This window comes from Pongo abelii, chromosome 10 (genome assembly GCF_028885655.2).
Source record: "Pongo abelii isolate AG06213 chromosome 10, NHGRI_mPonAbe1-v2.0_pri, whole genome shotgun sequence".
Taxonomy (NCBI): Eukaryota; Metazoa; Chordata; class Mammalia; order Primates; family Hominidae; genus Pongo; species Pongo abelii.
The window spans coordinates 3,568,195-3,587,198 of NC_071995.2; the positions used below are offsets into that span (position 1 = coordinate 3,568,195).

Sequence of the window (19,004 nt, forward strand, 5' to 3'; positions counted from 1 at the left end):
TGGCACAGTGCCTTGCTGTTGTAGAAGTTCCGTAGGTAGTTGTAGAATTTAAAAGCATCACCCCATGTAGCTGAACGTTCAGGGATCACAGGCCACGGCTGCTTCCCACCCACTCCCAGCCTTCAGGGAGAGCGCACGCCTATCAGCCAATGGGCAGAGTGCCAGGCTGCAGACCAGGGTCTGGGCCAGTCATTTATTTGTCCCCATGACCTGTGGCTATTGAAATGAATGCCCCCAAATCCATGCATCCTTTTGCCTCCTGCATGGCACACGGCAGACACTTCATAAGCTGGCTGTTGGGGAGAGTCTCAGGGAGCCCCATGGAAAAGGGAACCTTGGAATCAGAGTTGAGTGACAGCTTATGGGTGCTGGAGGCCCCTGTGACCTTGACTGTGCACAATCCCCAGGCCAGCTCGGACTTTTTCCTCTCCTTAATATATTTAAATGGAGTCAATACTGGGGTCAGCTTCATGCACGGAGCCTTCTTCAGCCCTAGAGGTGAGGTGATCTGCACAGCTTCCTGAGCAGTGTCCTCCCCGGTGGCTGAGTGCGGAGGGCCCCAGCCAGGCTGGATGGAGGTTGACTTTGTTTCGGAGCCCTTGCTTGGGCACCGGAGCGCAATGCTCGGGCCACACATCCTTGGAGGAAGGGCAGCCTGGAAGTGGTGAAACAATTTGTCATGATCATATTTTTGTGTTATCAAACACTCTTCCCATAATACCTTTAATGGCCACATAGTGTTCTATTGTGTGGCTACACCACAGTTTAATGTCTCACTTTGTGGAACATTTCAGTTGACTCCTACCTTTTGTCACTAAGGACAGCATTGTCATGAAATTCTTAACAGCTACATCATTACAATTATCCATGATTCTCTTCTTATGATAAAGTCCACAAAACTTCAATTGCTGGGTTAACGGATTTGTGCTCTTTAACACTTTAAGTACATTTTACCAAACTGCCTTTCTAAAAGTCTTGACCTATTTTTGTTCCCACTAGAAATGTGTGAAAGGACCTATTTCTCTGCAACTCTTACATACGCAGAGCTTTGGTAGTTTTGGTGGGAGAAGAGCTTATCTGGTATTTAAAAAGTGTACGTTTTTTATTTTAATTTGAATTTACCTGATTTCTAGTGAGGTTAAACATTTTTGCTGCAGATTAACTTGCCATTTGTATTTCACATGTACTTGCCTCATGTGAATAGACTATCAAATCCTTTCCCCGATATTACATTGTGGGTGTTCATCTATTTTTGTATTGGCTTGTAAGAGCTCTCTATGTATTAAGGGCATTAACCTTTGTCTGCCACATATGTTAAAACGTACTTCTCGGTTTATCATTTGCCTTTTAATTTTGTTTATGATATTTATTGTCTGGAACTGCATTAATGTCTTCTTGCTAGACATCTTTTCTTATATGACTCAGTGACATTTCAAACTCTGCATATCCAAATTGAAATTCATTATTTCCCCCCACCCCAACCTGCTCTGCCTGCTGACTGGCTTATTTTTGTTAATGTCACCACCATTTCCCTAGTCACCCAGGCTTGAAATGTTGAAGTCATCTTTGATTCCAGCTCCTCTCTCTTCTCCTACATTTTGTCAGTTGCCAAAGCCTGTAGAGTCTATTTCTGCACTTTGGCAGACAGCCCCTTGGACACCCCAGTAATTCAGGCTCTCATTATTTCTTGACTGGACTTTGAACATAGCCTCCGAAGTTCATACTTTGCCTCTCTTCCATTCCCTTCTTTTCCTTGGCCCCTCCTGTGTGCTGCTACCACATTTACCTTCCTAAAGAAGAGCCCAAACACAGAAGTCACTGCTTCCCTGGTTACAAACCGGCAATAGCTCCCCGTTGTCTTTTGTATTTAATTACGACCTCTTAGCCCGGCCATAATTTCCTTTCAACTGAATCTCTCACTGTCTCAGCCAAGCTGCTCCCAAACAAACTCACTACTCTCCCGCCTCTTTGTTGCTCAAGCCTTCCCTTCCTCCACCTGCCAAAATCCGTTCAAAAAGCTCCCACCTCACCCCACCTCCTGCTATACCAGGGCTTCCTGACTCTCTGCATTAAAGTGAATTCTCTTTCCTGTGAACCTCCAGAACAATTTGCTTGAACTTCTCTTGTGGAACAAACCTTATTCCGGCATCTATCAGAGACAATAAGGGTCTTAGAATCTAGAAAACAGGGTCCTGGAAGGGCACACTTCCCACACATCTGTTTCTTCCACAGGACCTGCATGCTGCCTTGCTGTTGTAGATCTGTTCAGTAGGCAGTTGTGGAATTAAAAGCAACACCCCATGTAGCTGAATGTTCAGGGATCACAGGCCACTGCCGTTTCCCACCCACTCCCAGCCTCCGGGGAGTCTTAGCCTGTGGAGTCCCAGGAAGCACATGGAAAAGGGAGCCTTGGAACCAGAGTGGAGTGACAGCTAAGGGGTGCTGGAGGCCCCCGTGACCTTGACTGTGCACAACGCCCAGACCAGCTCGGACTTTTTCCTCTCCTTAACATATTTAAATGGAGTCAATATTGGGGTCAGCTTCACACACAGAGCCTTCTTCAGCTTTAGAGGTGATTCTGCAGCCTGCACAGGAGTGTGCACTTGACACAGTCTATTTTTAGCCTCCCAGAGACCGTGACCAACATCCCAAGCTGAGAGTGGGCACACCTGCTGCATTCCAATGAGGCAGCCCCACTCCCCTGTGCCAGCCCGCCCGGGATCTCACCGACCTGAAATCTGATGTTGCTAAACTGGGAAGTCTATTTATTTCCCAAGGGCAGTAGCCTAGATACACTGGGAAAATGGGACCATCCCACTGCCCCCAGCTCACTTCCCCTGCAGCCCTGGATACAGAATAGTCTGGGGGCTGCGCGGAATGATTCCATGGAGGGGATGAAATAACTTGGCTTTCTTGATCTTGCTGTGTCCTAGGATCCTCCTGTTTCCCTTGTTAGAAAGGAGACAGTAAGTCTGAGCTGACCCAGCTCACAGACAAGAAAATTGAGACATAGAATAAGGAATGATGTATGTAATAATCATAAGCACTTACTATGTGCCAGCTTGTTCTAAAGTCTTTCCATATATTAACTCCTCCAAACTTTTGGACAAATTTTTCAGGTAGGTTTTATTATGATTTGTGTTCTATAGAGGAGGAAAAGCTGAGGCACAGTGATGACAAATTATTTCCCAAGGTCACACAGCCAACAAGCGCTGGGTTTCAGAGTCAGGCAGTGTGGCTCCAGGTTTCAGCCACTTTGCTATCTGCCTCCTAGTATCTATTTTTAATTTTACTAGAGCCAGGATAGGACCCAGGAGCCTGGATTCCCAGCCCTAGAGGACTGACTACTAGATAATACTCCTTTTTTTATTTTTCTAATTCTGCCCTGCTTTGGGACCTTTACTGTGCCTTGTACATCTGGGTCTCCTGCACTCCAGGCAGAGGGGGTCTCCTGGCATAACTGCTTCTGTTGCAGTGTTTGAGCTTGTGGGCTCCAATTGCTGTCTCTGGGCTCCAGAAGCTCTGTGGACCCCCATCTCCTTCTCCCTGCTCCACCTAGCCTGTGGAGGACCAGGGAGCAGACAGTGATGGGCAGCAGCAGTGGGTGTAGAGCTGGGCTGGGCCTCAGGATCGGGGCACCCAGAAATAGCAATAATTGGTTGTGTGGAGGCCATCAGTGTGGGTATCCACAGTGCTGAATTCAGGGTAGAACTGTGAATCAGAAACTAGGGGGCAAGACAACAGGTAGGAGACACCAGAACCTAAGACATCTGCATTTTGGGGGCCGTATCCTCTTCTAGCTTGATGCTGCCTGTTGAGTGGAGAGAAGCCCATGGGTTCACGTTCCTGAGGATGCACGTGGGACTTCGTTTCCTCTAACAAACTCTTACTATATGCCTGGCCCTTTTCTAAGCACTTTGAAATACAAACTTGTCTAGTCCTCAGGACAACTCTAGGGGGCAAGGACCATTTTATTCCCATTTTAGAGAAAAGGAAACTGAGGCACTGAGAAGTTCATAAGTTTGCCCAAAGTTGTATAGCTAGGAAATGGCAGAGCTGGGATTCAGCTCCGGAATCTACACTCTCAGGCACCATGCTGTGCTATGCGTCTTTCCTTTTATTGAATGTTTCCTATTTGCCTTCAAAGGAAGATACTATTTTCCCCATTTCACAGATACAGAAACTGAGGCCTGCATTGCTCAGGTCACCTAGCTAATAAGAGCTGAAAGTGGGTGAAATCTAGGTCTGCGTGGCTCCTCAGTGGACTGCCATCTCTGGGCAGATCACAGCCATGAGCCCAACTGCCGGGAGCTGGAAGGGCTCACCTACCTCCCTTTCAGGAAGGGCTGTTGTGGCTGCTTGAGACCGGGCTCAGGGAGGGGGAAGGAAAGAGGACCACAAGCCCCCGAGGGCAGGACCCCGTTGTCTCTCCTAACACCAGACCCCCTTCTCTTCCCCTCAGGTGAACAGCCCCCCCTCCCAGCCCCCTCAGCCCGTCGTCCCTGCTAAGCCCGTGCAATGCGTCCATCATGTGTCCACTCAACCCAGCTGCCCGGGACGGGGCAAGATGTCCAAGCTGCTGAACCCAGAGGAGATGACCTCGAGAGATTATTACTTCGACTCCTACGCCCACTTTGGGATCCACGAGGTAAAGTGTCCCGAGTGGGTGGCTAATGGGGCGAGGTTGACTCTGCTGTTCTATTGTTTTCAGAGGCAGCACAGTGTGTTCAACTCCTTACCATGGTAAAGTGAGTGCTCCCAGTGTCCCTGAGTCCTCTGACCCTTTCTCCAATCCGGAGGGCCCCTCTGGGAGGGGGCCAGGCCAGGCCTGGAGCAGGGGAGCAGGCGAAATTGTGTGTCTGTATGCTCCATGGCCAGAGAGAGCACATAAGGTGCTTACGGTCCGTTTGTTTTACATTCCAGCTCCCGTGTCTCTCCCCAGCCATAAACCCAGCTCATCCAGTGTGGGTTGGATAGCGCTGGTCTTTGGACCAGGAGCTCAAATGCTTGCAGTCAGAGTCCTGAGGCAGCAAGGACCTTTCAGAGGTCATGATGTGCATTCTTTAGACCAATGAGCACCTCCGGGGGAAGAGCTGCAGGAAGCTTTCTTGGGAGCTTGGCCCAGGTCTGACACCCTGATTGATTGTCTGGAAATTCTTATGTCTAAATGCCAGTCTTACACCACAGCAGGGAAGACTAATGCTGACTATGCAACAGAACAGAGCCTCCTAACAAGAGTCATCCTGGCTATAGTGGGGACCTAATGGTGCCCCTACTGTATATCTTTCATTATAATCTCCAGCACTCTCTCCAGCCACCCCAAATAAGCAAGTAGGATTTACTGAGTGCTTACTAAGTGACAGGCACAGTTCTAAGCACATTATACGTATCATTTCATTTAAACTCTATGAAGAAAATATGTCTGTGATCCTCTTGCAGTGTAAACAAAAAATTGAAAAAGGAACAAAAGTTTGCTTGCTATGCAAATCTGTTTTCAAAACAAGTCTTGAAGATCTTCCTTCCACGTACGCACTGCTGTAAACTCTTCCTATGTGGAAATGATGACCCTGTCATTGCCGGAAGGGTGTTTAGTAATAATAGCCAGCTCTTTTGTTTGTTTGTTTCGTTTTAGCGCTTACTACATGCTGGTGTTGTTCCAAGCATTTTATATTATTGGTTCATTTATTCTTCAGGTCAATCCTGCAAAGTTGGTGTTATTGCTTGTCCCCATTCTTCAGATGATTTAGGCCCTTAGGAATCAAATCAACCCTCATTCATCCTTGACGGTTTTGTGTGTGTGTGTGTGTGTGTGTGTGTGTGTGTGAGAAAGGCCACAAGCTAGTAGATGGCAGAGCTAGCAATCAAACCTTCACCTTTTGTTCCTAACCATCATGCCATACAGCCCTTAAAACAAGTTTTCTTTCTTTCCATCTGGAAACTGTAAAAATTAAATTGCCATATTTGTTCCTGCTGGTTCTTCTGCAGCCCCACATGGAGGTAGAGGGTGGAAGGAGGCCCCTCAGTTACTTCTAGACTCAGGGGCTCAGCCTCATTTAATCCAGGGAGGCTTAAGGTTTGGGTTCCTTAGAACTGCTAACTATGTAAAACCATTAAGCCAGGGCCTGGAGGGGAGGAGGACTGGGGCCTGTGTTCAGTCCAGAAGGTCCTGGCCCAGGAGGGCCTGGGCAGCTGAGCCTGCAGCTCCTGGGAGATAAAATGCCATCTCAGGACAGATGGGTGAACTCTTACACCTTCCTTGACCCTGCTCTCCATTGGGGTAGGGATCCCTGGAGCCCTGTCCGTGGCCTGTGAGAGGCTCTGGGGGACAAAAGAGACTCTGCAAAGGCCCCTTCCTCAAGACCTTGTCCTTAATTAAAAGTCATGTTCTCCATGTGACAAGTTCTAACAGGCCTGTGGCTCTGGGTACCCATTTCAGGACAGATTCTTGGGAAAAGAGAGCAGTTCCAGGGACCCCAAAATGTCTCCTCTTGGGCCTGCCCAAAACTCCCCCATTAGAAACCAAACAACCATGAGGTGCACCTCAAGCCAGGTCTGCAGGCTCCCCTCCCCACTCGGAGCCTCCATGATCGGCTTGTTGGACACCTCCCTCTGAGTTGCTAGGTTCCTGCTGAGCCACACCTTTGGCATTTAGAGTGTGCTCCACTAGGTTATTACTGATCTCTATAATTCCTTTGGGACTTGGTGTCCCCAGCCTGTTACCTACAGCTTGGCACATTGTCTGGAGAGCAGAGGCTTGTTGACATGGCTGCTAATCCAGTCATTCAGGCGATGCCTGGTCAGCACCATGACCCAGCACCCAGGGGAGAGGACACCAAGTTTCACCAAATAAATACTAGACCAGGTTCCCTCAATTGTGTGTACTGATGGAAAAGTCAAGCTTGTGCATGCCTATATATAAACATAGTGCAGGCTGAGCAGGGGACTTAGAGTAAAAGACCTGTGAGTCATAGATCACATTCCTGTCCTGGGAGAGTGCTTAGCAGCCTTCTCATCGGGAAATACTTCTGAACATCTAGCTTAAATCCCTCCTGCTGCTGCTATAGACAATCTCATAGGTCCTTTAATGCAGGAACAGCTAGGTAACCTTCTTTCCCCCTTGAGGACTCCTTTTACCCTGTTTTCAGTTTCCCAGATCATCTGCATGAAAGCAGGTAGGGGGCACGTGGAAGAACTTTTAACACTGTTCTTCGCAGAGAGAAGGCCTGCCCAGTTCTTGTTATCAAGCACCAGGGATCTCTGTTCCATGCCAGACGGATCATGGTGATGCCCTTGCCTCCTTGGTCTGGGCAAGACCCATATTTCTGCATCCATCTGGAGCCACGCTGGCCATTTGGCAGTCTTCTCCCCATCATTAACAAGACGCTCACACGGTGGGGAGCAGCACCACCGGCCTGCTGATTAATAGCCATCAGTGAGTGTTGAGGAAACATGGTGCGGTTGGATTGGGTTTGATTAATCTGTAAATACAAACAAGAAATGCTGAGTACAGGGGACTATTGGGGCTGGAGAGCACAGCAGGGGGTGACTCTGGACATTTCTGTTCTCATCCCACGCTCCATTCAGAGACAACTCTGTTCCCAGCCTCCAGAGGGCAGGGGCTAGTGAGAGGAAGGCCCTGGCCTTCCAATTTAGGCATCTCTGGGAAGAATGGAATCTTGAACAGGAGCTGAAGTGGAAGATGTGTGCTTCCTGAGGCTACCACCTAGAGAGGAGATGGTAGGCTCCATGACCTCCCAGATCCCAGCTCTGAAATCTCAGTGTCTCTAACAGTCGGCACTGGGCTTGGTGCCTCAGCCATGAGAAGAATCCTTGCCAATGCGGCTGTCCCTCCAGCACCCTGAACTCTGGGTGCCAATCCCACTCCCGGCCAGCTCCCTTCCTTTGACACTCTTGCTGCAGGTTCTGTTGAAACAGACTCTTTGGGGCCTTGTTTCCCAACAATTCATCAATGGGCCATCATGTATTTAATAGGCAGGAAAGCCGGGACACAAATGAATCCACAGCTAGAGGCTGGGAACTGTTTTCCACAGGGTGGCATGTTCCTTCCTGAAATGTCTTGGTTGGGAGTTCTTTGGGCTATTCTCCCAGGAAGGGGAGAGAGGACCTCTTCTTTTGGCAAGTCAGGTAGGGGAAGCCTTGCTAATTCTGTTCTCCCAGAACTTGTACCTTCCAACCTAACTCCTGGGGTCTGGGACCTCCAGGAAAGGAGACTTGGCCAAAAAAGCGACAAAGGCAATGAACTAAAGGGTGACCACTGGGGGGGGTCTCCCCATTAGCAAACATACTCTCTGTTAGGTTTTGAAGGGAAGGCAAGGGTTAAAGAAAGACACGCCCACAGAAAGAGTGCAGCTCGACAGCAAATACAGGCTTCATGTCCAGCATAAAACCTACGAAGTGGGGGACCGCCTAATGCCAGAGCCCCCTGCTACTTACAGGCTGGGGGTACTTATAGGTATGGGCGGGCGGGATCTGGGCAGTATGGCTTGCTGCCCGGCAGGATATTAAGATGTTCCCGTGATGAGGCGGTTCTGGCCTTTGTTCCGGCAGGATGGCGTCGTGGTGTTCCCTGGACCTTTGTCCCCAGCAAGATACCATAGGGATGTTTCTTTAGTTGGGACTTTGTTTGCCTTGTGGTCAAGTGGTTAGGCAGGATGTTTCTCATGGCCTGAACCCCCATGAAATGCTTCACTTTGACCAAGGTCTGCAAAATAGCTGGGAGCTTACAAAATGGTGCAGTTTGGACGAACAGGCTCTCCGGAGGTACTCAGCCAATCCAGTTCCATCTACTAAAGGCAGTTCAGACTTTTAACTGTGGTTATGATTGAAACATTTCTGCAGCCTTTGTCGTTATTTTGCCTCCATTCACTGCTCACCTCAGCTATTTCCTTGCATGGATGAAGGAAAGGGTTGTAGTTATCACAAAGAGCCAGAACTAGCATTTTTGTGAAACTTATTACATTTGTGTAATCATCATAACAAACCCTAGGAAGTAGGTGATGTTATTACCAGTTTCCAGATGAGGGAACTGAGGCACAGACAGCTGAGAGCTGGTCTGGGTCAGAGAGCTCACAAACAGTGGAGGCATGATCTCAATGCGGGAATTTGGGATTTGAATGCTCTAGAGTCTGTGTGTTTAACCACTGTGCTGTATGGTTTTCCAGCTTACTGAGCACCTGCTATGCACCATGCCCCATGCCTGGTTCTAGATATACCATCTGTCTTGTTGTCTTTGGTCTGAGATCTCCTAAAGGGAAAGGCTTCAGCTCACCTTCAAAGTATTTAAAGCCAGAATTGAACTCAATCCAACCAAACCCCCACCTTATTCAACTTCTAATAAGATCAAAGATATCAGCCCTGGGGCAGCACAGGAAGTGATGGCTGGGCTTCAGAATGGTTCTTGCCTCCTTTTCACCTTCTGTATCTCACCTGAATCTCCTCTGTGACTCACCCTAACTGGAAACATAACAGAAAGAGAATTTGAGAAATGTAGCACCACCTGGCTGAGGTGAAACGTTACAAAGCCTCCCAATGTGGTACCCAGAACTCCAGAAAACATGGAGCCAAACCTACAGAACTAAAGGAAGAAAAAGGCAAATCCCCAGTCATAGTTAAATATTTTTAACACTTCTCTCTTGGTAAGTGATCACACAAATGCACCAAAAAAAAAATCAGTAAGAATGTAGAAAATTTGAATAATGCAATCAAACAACATGAGCTAATTGACATTTTTAGAACATTTCATCCCCAAACTACAGAAGACATGTTCTTTTCAAGTGCACGTGGGAACATTCACTAAGATAGATCCTCTGCTGGGTCACAAAACAAAGATTAAAGTCATGCAGAGGATGTTTTTTGATCACAATGAATTGAATTAGAAACCGAAAACAATAAACTGTCCAGAAAATCTCCAAATAATTGGAAAGTAGGCAGCACTCTGCTAAATAGCCCATGGGTCAGAGAAGATGTCACAGAAGGAAAGAGAGACTATCCCAAACTAAATGATAGTGAAAATACAACATATTAAAATTTGGAGACGGAAATTCAAGCAATATTTGGAGGGAAATTTACAGCTTCAAATGCTTATGGGGAAAAAAAGGCATAAAATCGATGATCAAAGCTTCTACCTTATGAAGCTAGAGAAAGAACAAATAAAACTCAAGTAAGTTGAAGAAAGGAAATAATTAAGATGAAAGCAGAAGTCAATGAAATAGAAACCAAGCAGTGGAGAAAACCAACAAAGCCAAAAGTTGCCTTTTGAAAAGGCTAATTAAATTGATAATATCTAGCTAGATTAATCAAGAAAAAAGGAGAAAACACAAATTAAAATAACATAAATGGAGGCAAGGACCTCATGACGATCATGCAGATACTCAACAGGCAATGGGAGAATATTATGACAATGTCATGCTGATAAATTTGACATTTTACATAAAATGGATACATGCCTTGAAAAAATACTTTGTCAAAACTGACATAAAATGCATTGAAAACTAAAATAACCCTTTACTAATTAGAGAAATTGAATTCGTATGAAACTTCCTATAAGAGAACTCCAGGCATATATGGTTTTACTGGTGAATTATAATAAACATTTAAAGAAGAAATATACCCAACACAAACTTTTGCGCAAAATATATGAGCAGAGAACACTTCCTAACTTATGTAATGAGCCCAGTATAACTTTGATTACCGAAGAAAAGGTAAGACAAAGTTACAGATTAATGTTTCTCATAATTATGAATATGCAACAAAATATTAGCAAAAAAAAAACCCAGCAATATTTTAAAAGGGTAATATATCATGACAAAGTGTTCATTTAACATTAAAATCCAATCTGTGAAGTTCACCCCATTAACAAAATAAAGGAGAAAAGTCATATACCATCTCAATAAATGAAAAAGCATGTGACAAAATTAAATACCAATTCATGATAAAATCTCTCACCAAGTTAAAAATGGAAGGGAACTTCTTCAGTCTGATAAAAGACATTTATAGAAAGCCTAAATTATACTTAATGGATATATTATTGGAACAAAGGAAGGATGTCTGTCCTCTGTAACTCTATTCAACATTTTACTGGCAGTCTTTGCCAGGGCAATAAAGCAAGAGGAAAGAACCAAAAAATAAAAGGCATACAGATAGGAAAAAAGAAGTAAAAATGTCTTTATTCACAAGCGACAGGATTTTTTACACAGAAAAATAAAGAAATCTCAAAAAAAAACAACCCTACTGGAATCAATATGTGAAGGGAGAAAGGCTGCAAAATACAAGGTCATGTATACACCAACCCATTGCAAAATGAAAATTTTTAAATGCCACATACAGTACCACAAAATAAAATAGTTGAATGGGGCCAGGCATGGTGGCTCACAACTGTAATTGCAGCACTTTGGGAGGCCAAGGTGGGCAGATTGCTTGAGCCCAGGAGTTCAAGACCATCCTGGGCAACATGGTAAAACACCATCTCTACCCCCAAAATACAAAAATTAGTCAGTCTTGTAACCCAGCCTCAAAATAAATAAAAAGATAAAATTTTTGAAAAACTAAATAAAATAGTTGAATGGAAATGTAAGACCTTTATATAGAAATCTATACAACATTCCAGAGATAAATGAAAGATCTACATAAATGGAGAGCTGCAAAGTGTTCTTGGATTATAAAACTCAAAATTGCTAAAATGTCAGTTCTCCCCAAATTGATCTATAGATTTAATACAAGTCTGATAGATGCCAGGAGGCTATTCTGTATGAATTAATAAGTTGATTCTAAAATTTACATAGGAATGCAAAGGGCCTAGAAAAATCAAAAGAATCTTGTTAAAGAACTACGTTGGCAGACTCTCCCTACTTTATTTCAAAGTTAATATAAAGGTGCAGCAGTCAAGTCAGTGTTGACTTTATATATCAGTGGAATAGATCAGAGAGGCCACACATGTAGAGCCATTTGATTTTTGGTAAAGGTGACAAGGTAATTAATGGAGGAAATGGTTCTTGGACCATTTATTTGCAAGAAAAAATGAGCTCACACCCCTAACTTACACTATACACAAAAATTAATTTGACATGTAAAAGCCACAGCCATAAAGACTCTGGTAAAAAACAAAGGAGAGTGTCTTTGTGACTTGGGGCAGACAAAGATCAGACAGGGCACAAAAGGCACCAATCATAAATGAAAAAAATGGAAAAACTGGACTTTATCAAAATTTAAAACTGCTTTAAAAAAAGAAAATGAAAAGGCAAATCACAGATTGGGAGAAGACATTCACAATATATATGCAGTATATCTGATGAAGGACTGGCTTCCAGAATGTATAAACTGCAATTCACTAAGAACAAGACAAACAGCTCAAGATAAAAATGAACAGAGGACTTGAATAGGCACTTCACAAAAGATGACACATATGAATAGCCAATAAGCACATGGAAAAAAAAGATCTACTTCAGTAATCATCAGGGAAATGCAATTAAAACTGCAATGAGACATCAGTTCGCATCCACTAGGCTGGCTAAATTAAAAGATCAATAATGCTAAGGTGCCTGGCTGTGAAGCACCTTGAACTCTTACATTGCTGGTGGGAGTGTAAAATGGTACAACTAGTTTGGAAAACTCTTTGGCAATTTCTTATGAAGTTAAACATCTACCTACCCTAAGACCCAGGAAACTTACTTCTAGGTATCTACCCAAGGGAAATGAAAACATATCCTTTGCTATTATGAATAAATAGCAAAAAACTGGAAAGAATCCCAATATCCCACAAACAAATGAATGGATAAATACATTGTGGTATAGTCGTACAAGGGAATACTATACAACAACAACAACAAAAGGACAAACCTCAGATCTGTGTAATAACATACATGAATCTCAAAAACTTTATGTTGCACAATTTATATAAAGTTCTAAAATAGGCAGAATGAAGCTTTGGTGATAGAAATCAGACCATTTGTCATCTTGGGAGAGGCTGAAGATTGACTACAAAAGGGCATGAAGGACTTTCTGGGGTGATAGAAATGTTCTAGATTTTGGTTATGGTGGTGCTTACACAGGTATACATTTGTCAAAGCCCTTTTACTGAACCAGAAGCTTAAAACCTGGGCTTTTTGTTGTATGCAAATTATATTTTAATAGTGTTGATTTCTAAAAAAAAAAATCACCCCAATACTTTTGATGATGAAATAGTTAAAAGTGTTTGCTAATACCTTGAATGGCCAAAGATCCCTACCTCACTACCATACACAGAATTAACATGTTCTCCTTGGGTCAGAGTCCATTGTAACAAGTAATCTTGTTTCTCTCTCACTGCAAAGCTGATATGCTGGACAGAGAAACACATTTTCTAGTCTTTTTTTTTTTTTTTTTAAAAAAAGGCAAACAAAACAAAATACACTCACAAAAACCTCTTTGAATGACTTGTTCAATGACAATTCTCTCACCATGACAGAAACTTCTGCTTCGTGTTTAACTTAAATCTCTTATGCTGTGTTGTACTGATCTTTCCTTTGGTCCTTTAGTAAATCAGAGCTTTCCCAGGTCTGAACATGAGTTTCTCTTCTGATGGTTAATAGCTATCTTTCTGAGTAGAGTTTTAAGGCAGGGGGAGTTTGGAATGATGCTGGTAGCACATGGCCCAGCTACCCCAGTTTTGTCCTCTGTGGCTCTGCCTGATGATATTATTGGGTCTCCTGAAGGGTCACCTGGGGTGGTCCAGGGGCCCATAGCCATGGCGTAATCCGAGGTGTCTTGAATTCACTGACATTTCCTTTCTTTTCCCTCCACCACAGGAAATGCTGAAGGATGAGGTGCGGACACTCACTTACCGGAACTCCATGTACCACAACAAGCACGTGTTCAAGGACAAAGTGGTACTGGATGTGGGGAGTGGTACTGGGATCCTTTCCATGTTTGCTGCCAAGGCAGGGGCCAAGAAGGTGTTTGGGGTGAGCACGCCACTTCCTCCTGCATGCTGGCTTCCACAGAGCCAGCCTCTTGCCCTCTGCCTCCACCTGCCCTTCTAGAAGTACAAAATTTGGTCCATCTCTTTTGCTGGGGTCACACCTTGGAGGAGTAGAAGGAATCAGGTGTGACTCTCAGGAAGGGGTGCAGGCTGCCTGTCCCCTATGCATGGCTCCTGGATCCTTACAACCACTGACATATTTGGAGGAATTGTGGCTTTCCTGAGACCATTACAATGTCATCATGACCTTTCAGTGCTTAGCCCCAAGGTCAGCTTCAGAGGCAGTGCAGGTGGTTACTCGGGGGAGCTCTGGTTTGAATCTCTGCATTTCCATTCACTAGGCATGTGACCTTGGACTATTCGCTTCTCTGCACCTCACTTTCTCTCCATCTATAAAATGAGCTTAATAGCAGTCCCTTGCCCATAGGGTGACTGTGAGGATTAAAGGAGTTTAATACATATGTAAAGTGCTTAAAACAGTGCCCAGCATATGGCAAATGCTCGATGTCTATTATTATAGTTGAGATGGGGCCCTAGAGATAATGGGAACATCTCCTTCTTGTTTTCTTTAGAGGGCAAGTCGGTCAACTTAAATTCTGTTGCTTTGGCTGTGGCAGCGTTTCCAGGCTAGATGTGGAGGCTGACCCTCTGGGAAGCCTGCTACCTATCCCCTGGCTCTCCCAAGGCAGCTTTGCCCAGCCTGATGACAGAGGGCCTGGGAAGGTCCAGAGCTGGAAAGAAACTAAAAAGAAGAGCTGCAAGATGCTGGCTGACATTTGAAAAATGCAGTGGGCCCGGGCTGGAGCACAAGCATTCATCTTGGTCAAAATGAAAGTCAAACCACAATGAGATTCCCAGTCTGCATGTGAGCCGGCCCATCTGCAGAGGCCGCAGCGACCTGAGCAGCATTCAGTGGGTCTTTGCTCCCATGCATTTGGTTGGGCCATCCCATAGCCAGCCCTGGGGACCCCCCCGCCCACTGACTCCCAGGTTGACTAGATCCCCCTAGATCCTCCTGGCCACCTGCTGCCTCCAGAGGTCTGCTCCTAAGTCACCCAGCAGGGCAGCATTCCTCCTCCAAGCCTGACTTGGAAAACCCTTGGGCCATGGCTGCCAAGGGTCTTCTGGAAGCTTGGGCTGCCCTCAAGCTGCCTCAGGTGCAGCTTTGACCAGGAAAAGCTGTGCTGTTCTCAGACGAGGCACTTGCTGGGGGCAGGGGCCCATCCGGATGCCCAAGGGCAAGTCATGTCATCATCACTGGTATAACTGCTGGCTCTCCAGGATGGAGACCTCAGGCAAGGCTCTTAGTGAGGTCACAGAGCATCAGAGCTGGACGTGAGTCCTCTGGTGACCCCCACGTGCTTTCTTTCCCAGCACGGAGGCCCCGTCTCAGTGCCGGCCTTGGTGGGGGACAGGGCTGAGCATGGTGTCCCTGGCGCCTGAGTCATCCGGGGGCTCCAGCCAAGGAGCTGTCAGGAGGAGGCTCCCACTTGGCGCCTTCCAGCTGCGGTGACTTGGCGCGATCTGTCTGCCTCCCGCCCTTTTCTCTAACAGCTCTTTTATAAATGGCTCCACCACATTTAGCTGGGCTCCTTTCCGGATGGCTCATTTCACAGTTTCTCCTGTTCCAGACCCCCTTCCACCCACTGCTGTCCTCCAGTGGGGAGACGAGATGGCGGGAGAGAGAGACAGAGAGAGAGGGAGGGAGGAAGACCATCGTCCCAGAGTGGAGACAGGCACAGAGAAAGAGACAGATGTGACAAGAGCAATGGAGAGGAGACAGAGAAAGAGAAAGGTGCAGAGAAAAGCTAGAGAAATGGGAGAGGGGCCCGGAAAAGCAGAAAGAAGACAAAGTAGAAAGCACAAAAGAAAAGAATCAGCAGAGGCGGGTGGATTACCTGAGGTCAGGAGTTCAAGACCAGCCTGGCCAACGTGGCGAAACCCTGTCTCTACTAAAAATACAAAAATTAGCCGGGCTTGGTGGCGGGCGCCTGTAATTCCAGCTACTTGGGAGACTGAGGCTGGAGAATCGCTTGAACCCAGGAGGCGGAGGTTGCAGTGAGTCCAGATCGCGCCATTGCACTCCAGCCTGGGCGACAAAGTGAGACTTTGTCTCAAAAAAAAAAAAAAAAAAGAATCAGAAAAGCGAAGACAGGTGGTAAAGAGAGAAGAGGGAAGAAATGGAAGAGGAGAAGATGGAAGAAAGGAAAACGAGGAGGGAAGGACACCGCCCTGCACTCTGAGTGTTGAGCAAGCTTCGGCTGAGTTTACCCTCACACACTCACGTGCATTGGGGGCTTCGACTTCTCTCGGGAGGACACTGAGGCGCAGTTAGGAAGGGCAGTGGCCAGGCATAAATCCAGGCTGCCGGCTCCAGGTCTCATGCTCCTCATCACTCAACACGGTCGCCTCTTGCAGATCAGATGATGACATGGCCAGAGGGGAAGAAGAGGAGGGAATCACACCCCACAGACAGTGCAGCCTGAAGGCCAGGGACCTGGCAGCCCAGGAAAGGGCTGGTTCTCCTGGGACCTGCACCCTGGCTGGAGTCGGCCTCCTTGGATGCAGCTCTAACCAAGTGACCCCTTCTGACCCCGTAGGTGCCCTCACCCTTCCTCAAGGCGTGGCCAGAGGCGTCAGAAACTCCCTCAGTGCCCCTTTGCGAGTACTTCTCAAGGGAATGGTCCCTGCCCGAGGCCTGGGGGTAGTCTGAGGGGCCCCCAAGTGTGGAGGTGAGTAGAGCCCAGGGCCTTAGCACAGGCCAGCCTCTGTAAGAGGGCCGGCTCCGGAGGTGAAGACGGCTCTTGGCAGCTGCCCCTCCATGTCCAGAACCCCTGGCAGTGTGCCTGAGACGCTAACCCTGGGCTGGAGCTTGGCTTCCAACCATTCCCATGAGGGCCTGCTCTCAGGGAAGGTCCACTCATCTCTCAAGTACCTTGGCCCTTTGCTTAGGAGGTCTGGAGAGCCTGGAAAGACGTCTGAATTAAAAGGAATAATTTCTTTCAAAGATGAAGCGGCGAGAGCTAATGTAGGGGGTGGGAGGGGAAGAGAAAGATCTAAAACCAGCCCTGAGGTCCTGACCTGGCTTTTTCCAGATGGTCCCGTCCTGGCACGAAGCTCGTTTACCCTGGAAGGGCTGGGCTGCGGTGGGGAGGATCATGTCGAGGGAGGCTCGCAACTCTGGCTTGGATCTGCCTTCCCGCGACCCCACTGTGGGGAGGACATGCTGCCTCCTGCTATTCTCTGCTGGCTAGGAGCATGAGGTCTGCCAGCCCCTTTTGAGTCTCCAGCACAGAGATCAATCCCTCCATCACGGGTGGTGACTGGATGCCAGTCTTTTTGCAAAGGCAGCCCAATTTCACGGAAGGCTGCTGGCCTTGAGGAGGGAGGGCTGGGTTTCGGTTTTCAATCTGCCACAAAGTTGTGATGCAGCCGTGGGCAAGTCACCACCCCTGTCTGGGCCTCAGCGTCTCTATCCATTGAATCAGTGTGGGTCTTGCTGTGATTTTTTTTGACGCCTTGCTCCTTTGTCCTGTGCCCTTTCCAGATCGAATGCTCCAGTATTTCTGACTACTCAGAGAAGATCATTAAGGCCAACCACCTGGACAGCAGTAAGACACACCTCTGAGTATTTTCTCCCGGATGGAGGGGACGGGAAGCTCACACTTTCTTGTTGGGATGGCATAGCGGGAGGAGCGCAGAGCACCTGGACTTGGGGAGGTGGTGCACCCAGCTGAGGCCCCCGCCAGCAGGACTGCGGCCATGGGTGCTGATGTTCCCACCCCCACCAGGCCAGCTAAGGATCACAGCCAACTCCTCTCCGCTTTTGGCAAGCCCTGCTTGTGGCTAAATCCTGAGTTGCCATACTCTTTGCTTGTCCCCAGCTGTGGGCAACCTGCGGCGTTCTGCAAAATGGCCACATTCCTCCTCCTCCTCCTCCTCTTTCTCCTCTTCCCTCTCCATGAGCCTCAGCCCAGTCTTTCCCTGCCACCTGCCCAGGGGCATCATGGCAGACCCCAGGCTGTGGTTCTGCACTGCCCACAAGCCCTGTTACTGCTGGGCTTTTTTGGGAAAGAGGCTGCTCTTCGGAGTGGGCCCTTCTTCAGCTGGAGTCTGATTATAGAGAGGGGCGTCCCTTCCCTTCCTCCCCTCCCACCTTTCCCATGGACAGCGACGTTTCCCAGCCCCTCCTCTCTGGAGCCCATCTTGGAAACAGACCCGAAAGGGTCCCTGATCAGGAGATATCCTTGGAGCTTGCGTCTGACAGCAGGATTAGATGCAGTCCCCAGCCCTGCGCTCAGTGCTGGGGAGAACATCAGAAAGGCAGACAGGGCACCAGTCCCCTGTAGGCATCCTGTCCTACTGCACCGGGGCTGCAGTGAGGCCGAGAGAGGAGCTGGTAGACAGGAAGTTGCAATACAGAGAGAGAGCTGAGCCACAGTGGGACAGGGGTGGCCTGCAGCAGAGGGCTGCAAAGGGTCAGCTCCAAAAGATAGAGCTCACTGCAGAGTTCCAAAAGGTGGGAAGGCTGGAGCTGGGAGGGAAGGACGTTCTCTTGAGGGGGCTGGGGCAGGGGGAAAAAGAGGCCAGGTTGAGAAGGAATCTGATTTCAGTGTCCCTCCTGAGGGAGCCTGGGCAGGGAGGTCTGGCAGGTGGGCTTTGTCAAGTCCGAGGCACTGAGGAGTCAGCTAAGCCCCCCCTGTCTGTGCTGTGCGACCCTTTGCTATATGGATGCAGCCCTTGCCATGCTCCCTGCTGACCTGCCAGAATTCCTCTGCCCTCCTAGAGGGTGCCTGCTGCCTTGTCGTCCCTCTGGGTCTGACCTGAGTCCCCAGACCCAGGTGGTACCTGCCTGCACACAACACTACAAATCTGTGTCCATGTGGCTTCAGCCCTGCCACCTGTCCTCTCTGGTGCTTGACCTACTTGCTGCAGACTCTTTGCAAGGGCAAGAGCATTACTGACTCAATAAACTTCTCTGCAAACCACCACGAGCCAGGCTCTGGGGACAGAGCAGGGAACAAGACAG

At 47.5% G+C, this 19,004-nt stretch overlaps 1 protein-coding gene across 1 annotated transcript in view; it reads left to right on the forward strand.

Moving 5' to 3' along the window:
* The window catches only part of PRMT8 (protein arginine methyltransferase 8), a 98,069-nt gene that overhangs the window by 40,315 nt on the left and 38,750 nt on the right, over positions 1–19,004 (forward strand). The window contains exons 2-4 of the mRNA XM_002822779.4: positions 4,463–4,648; positions 13,803–13,958; positions 17,523–17,586. Of these exons, the coding sequence (XP_002822825.1) occupies positions 4,463–4,648; positions 13,803–13,958; positions 17,523–17,586 (406 nt within the window). The remainder of the gene's footprint in view (positions 1–4,462; positions 4,649–13,802; positions 13,959–17,522; positions 17,587–19,004) is intronic.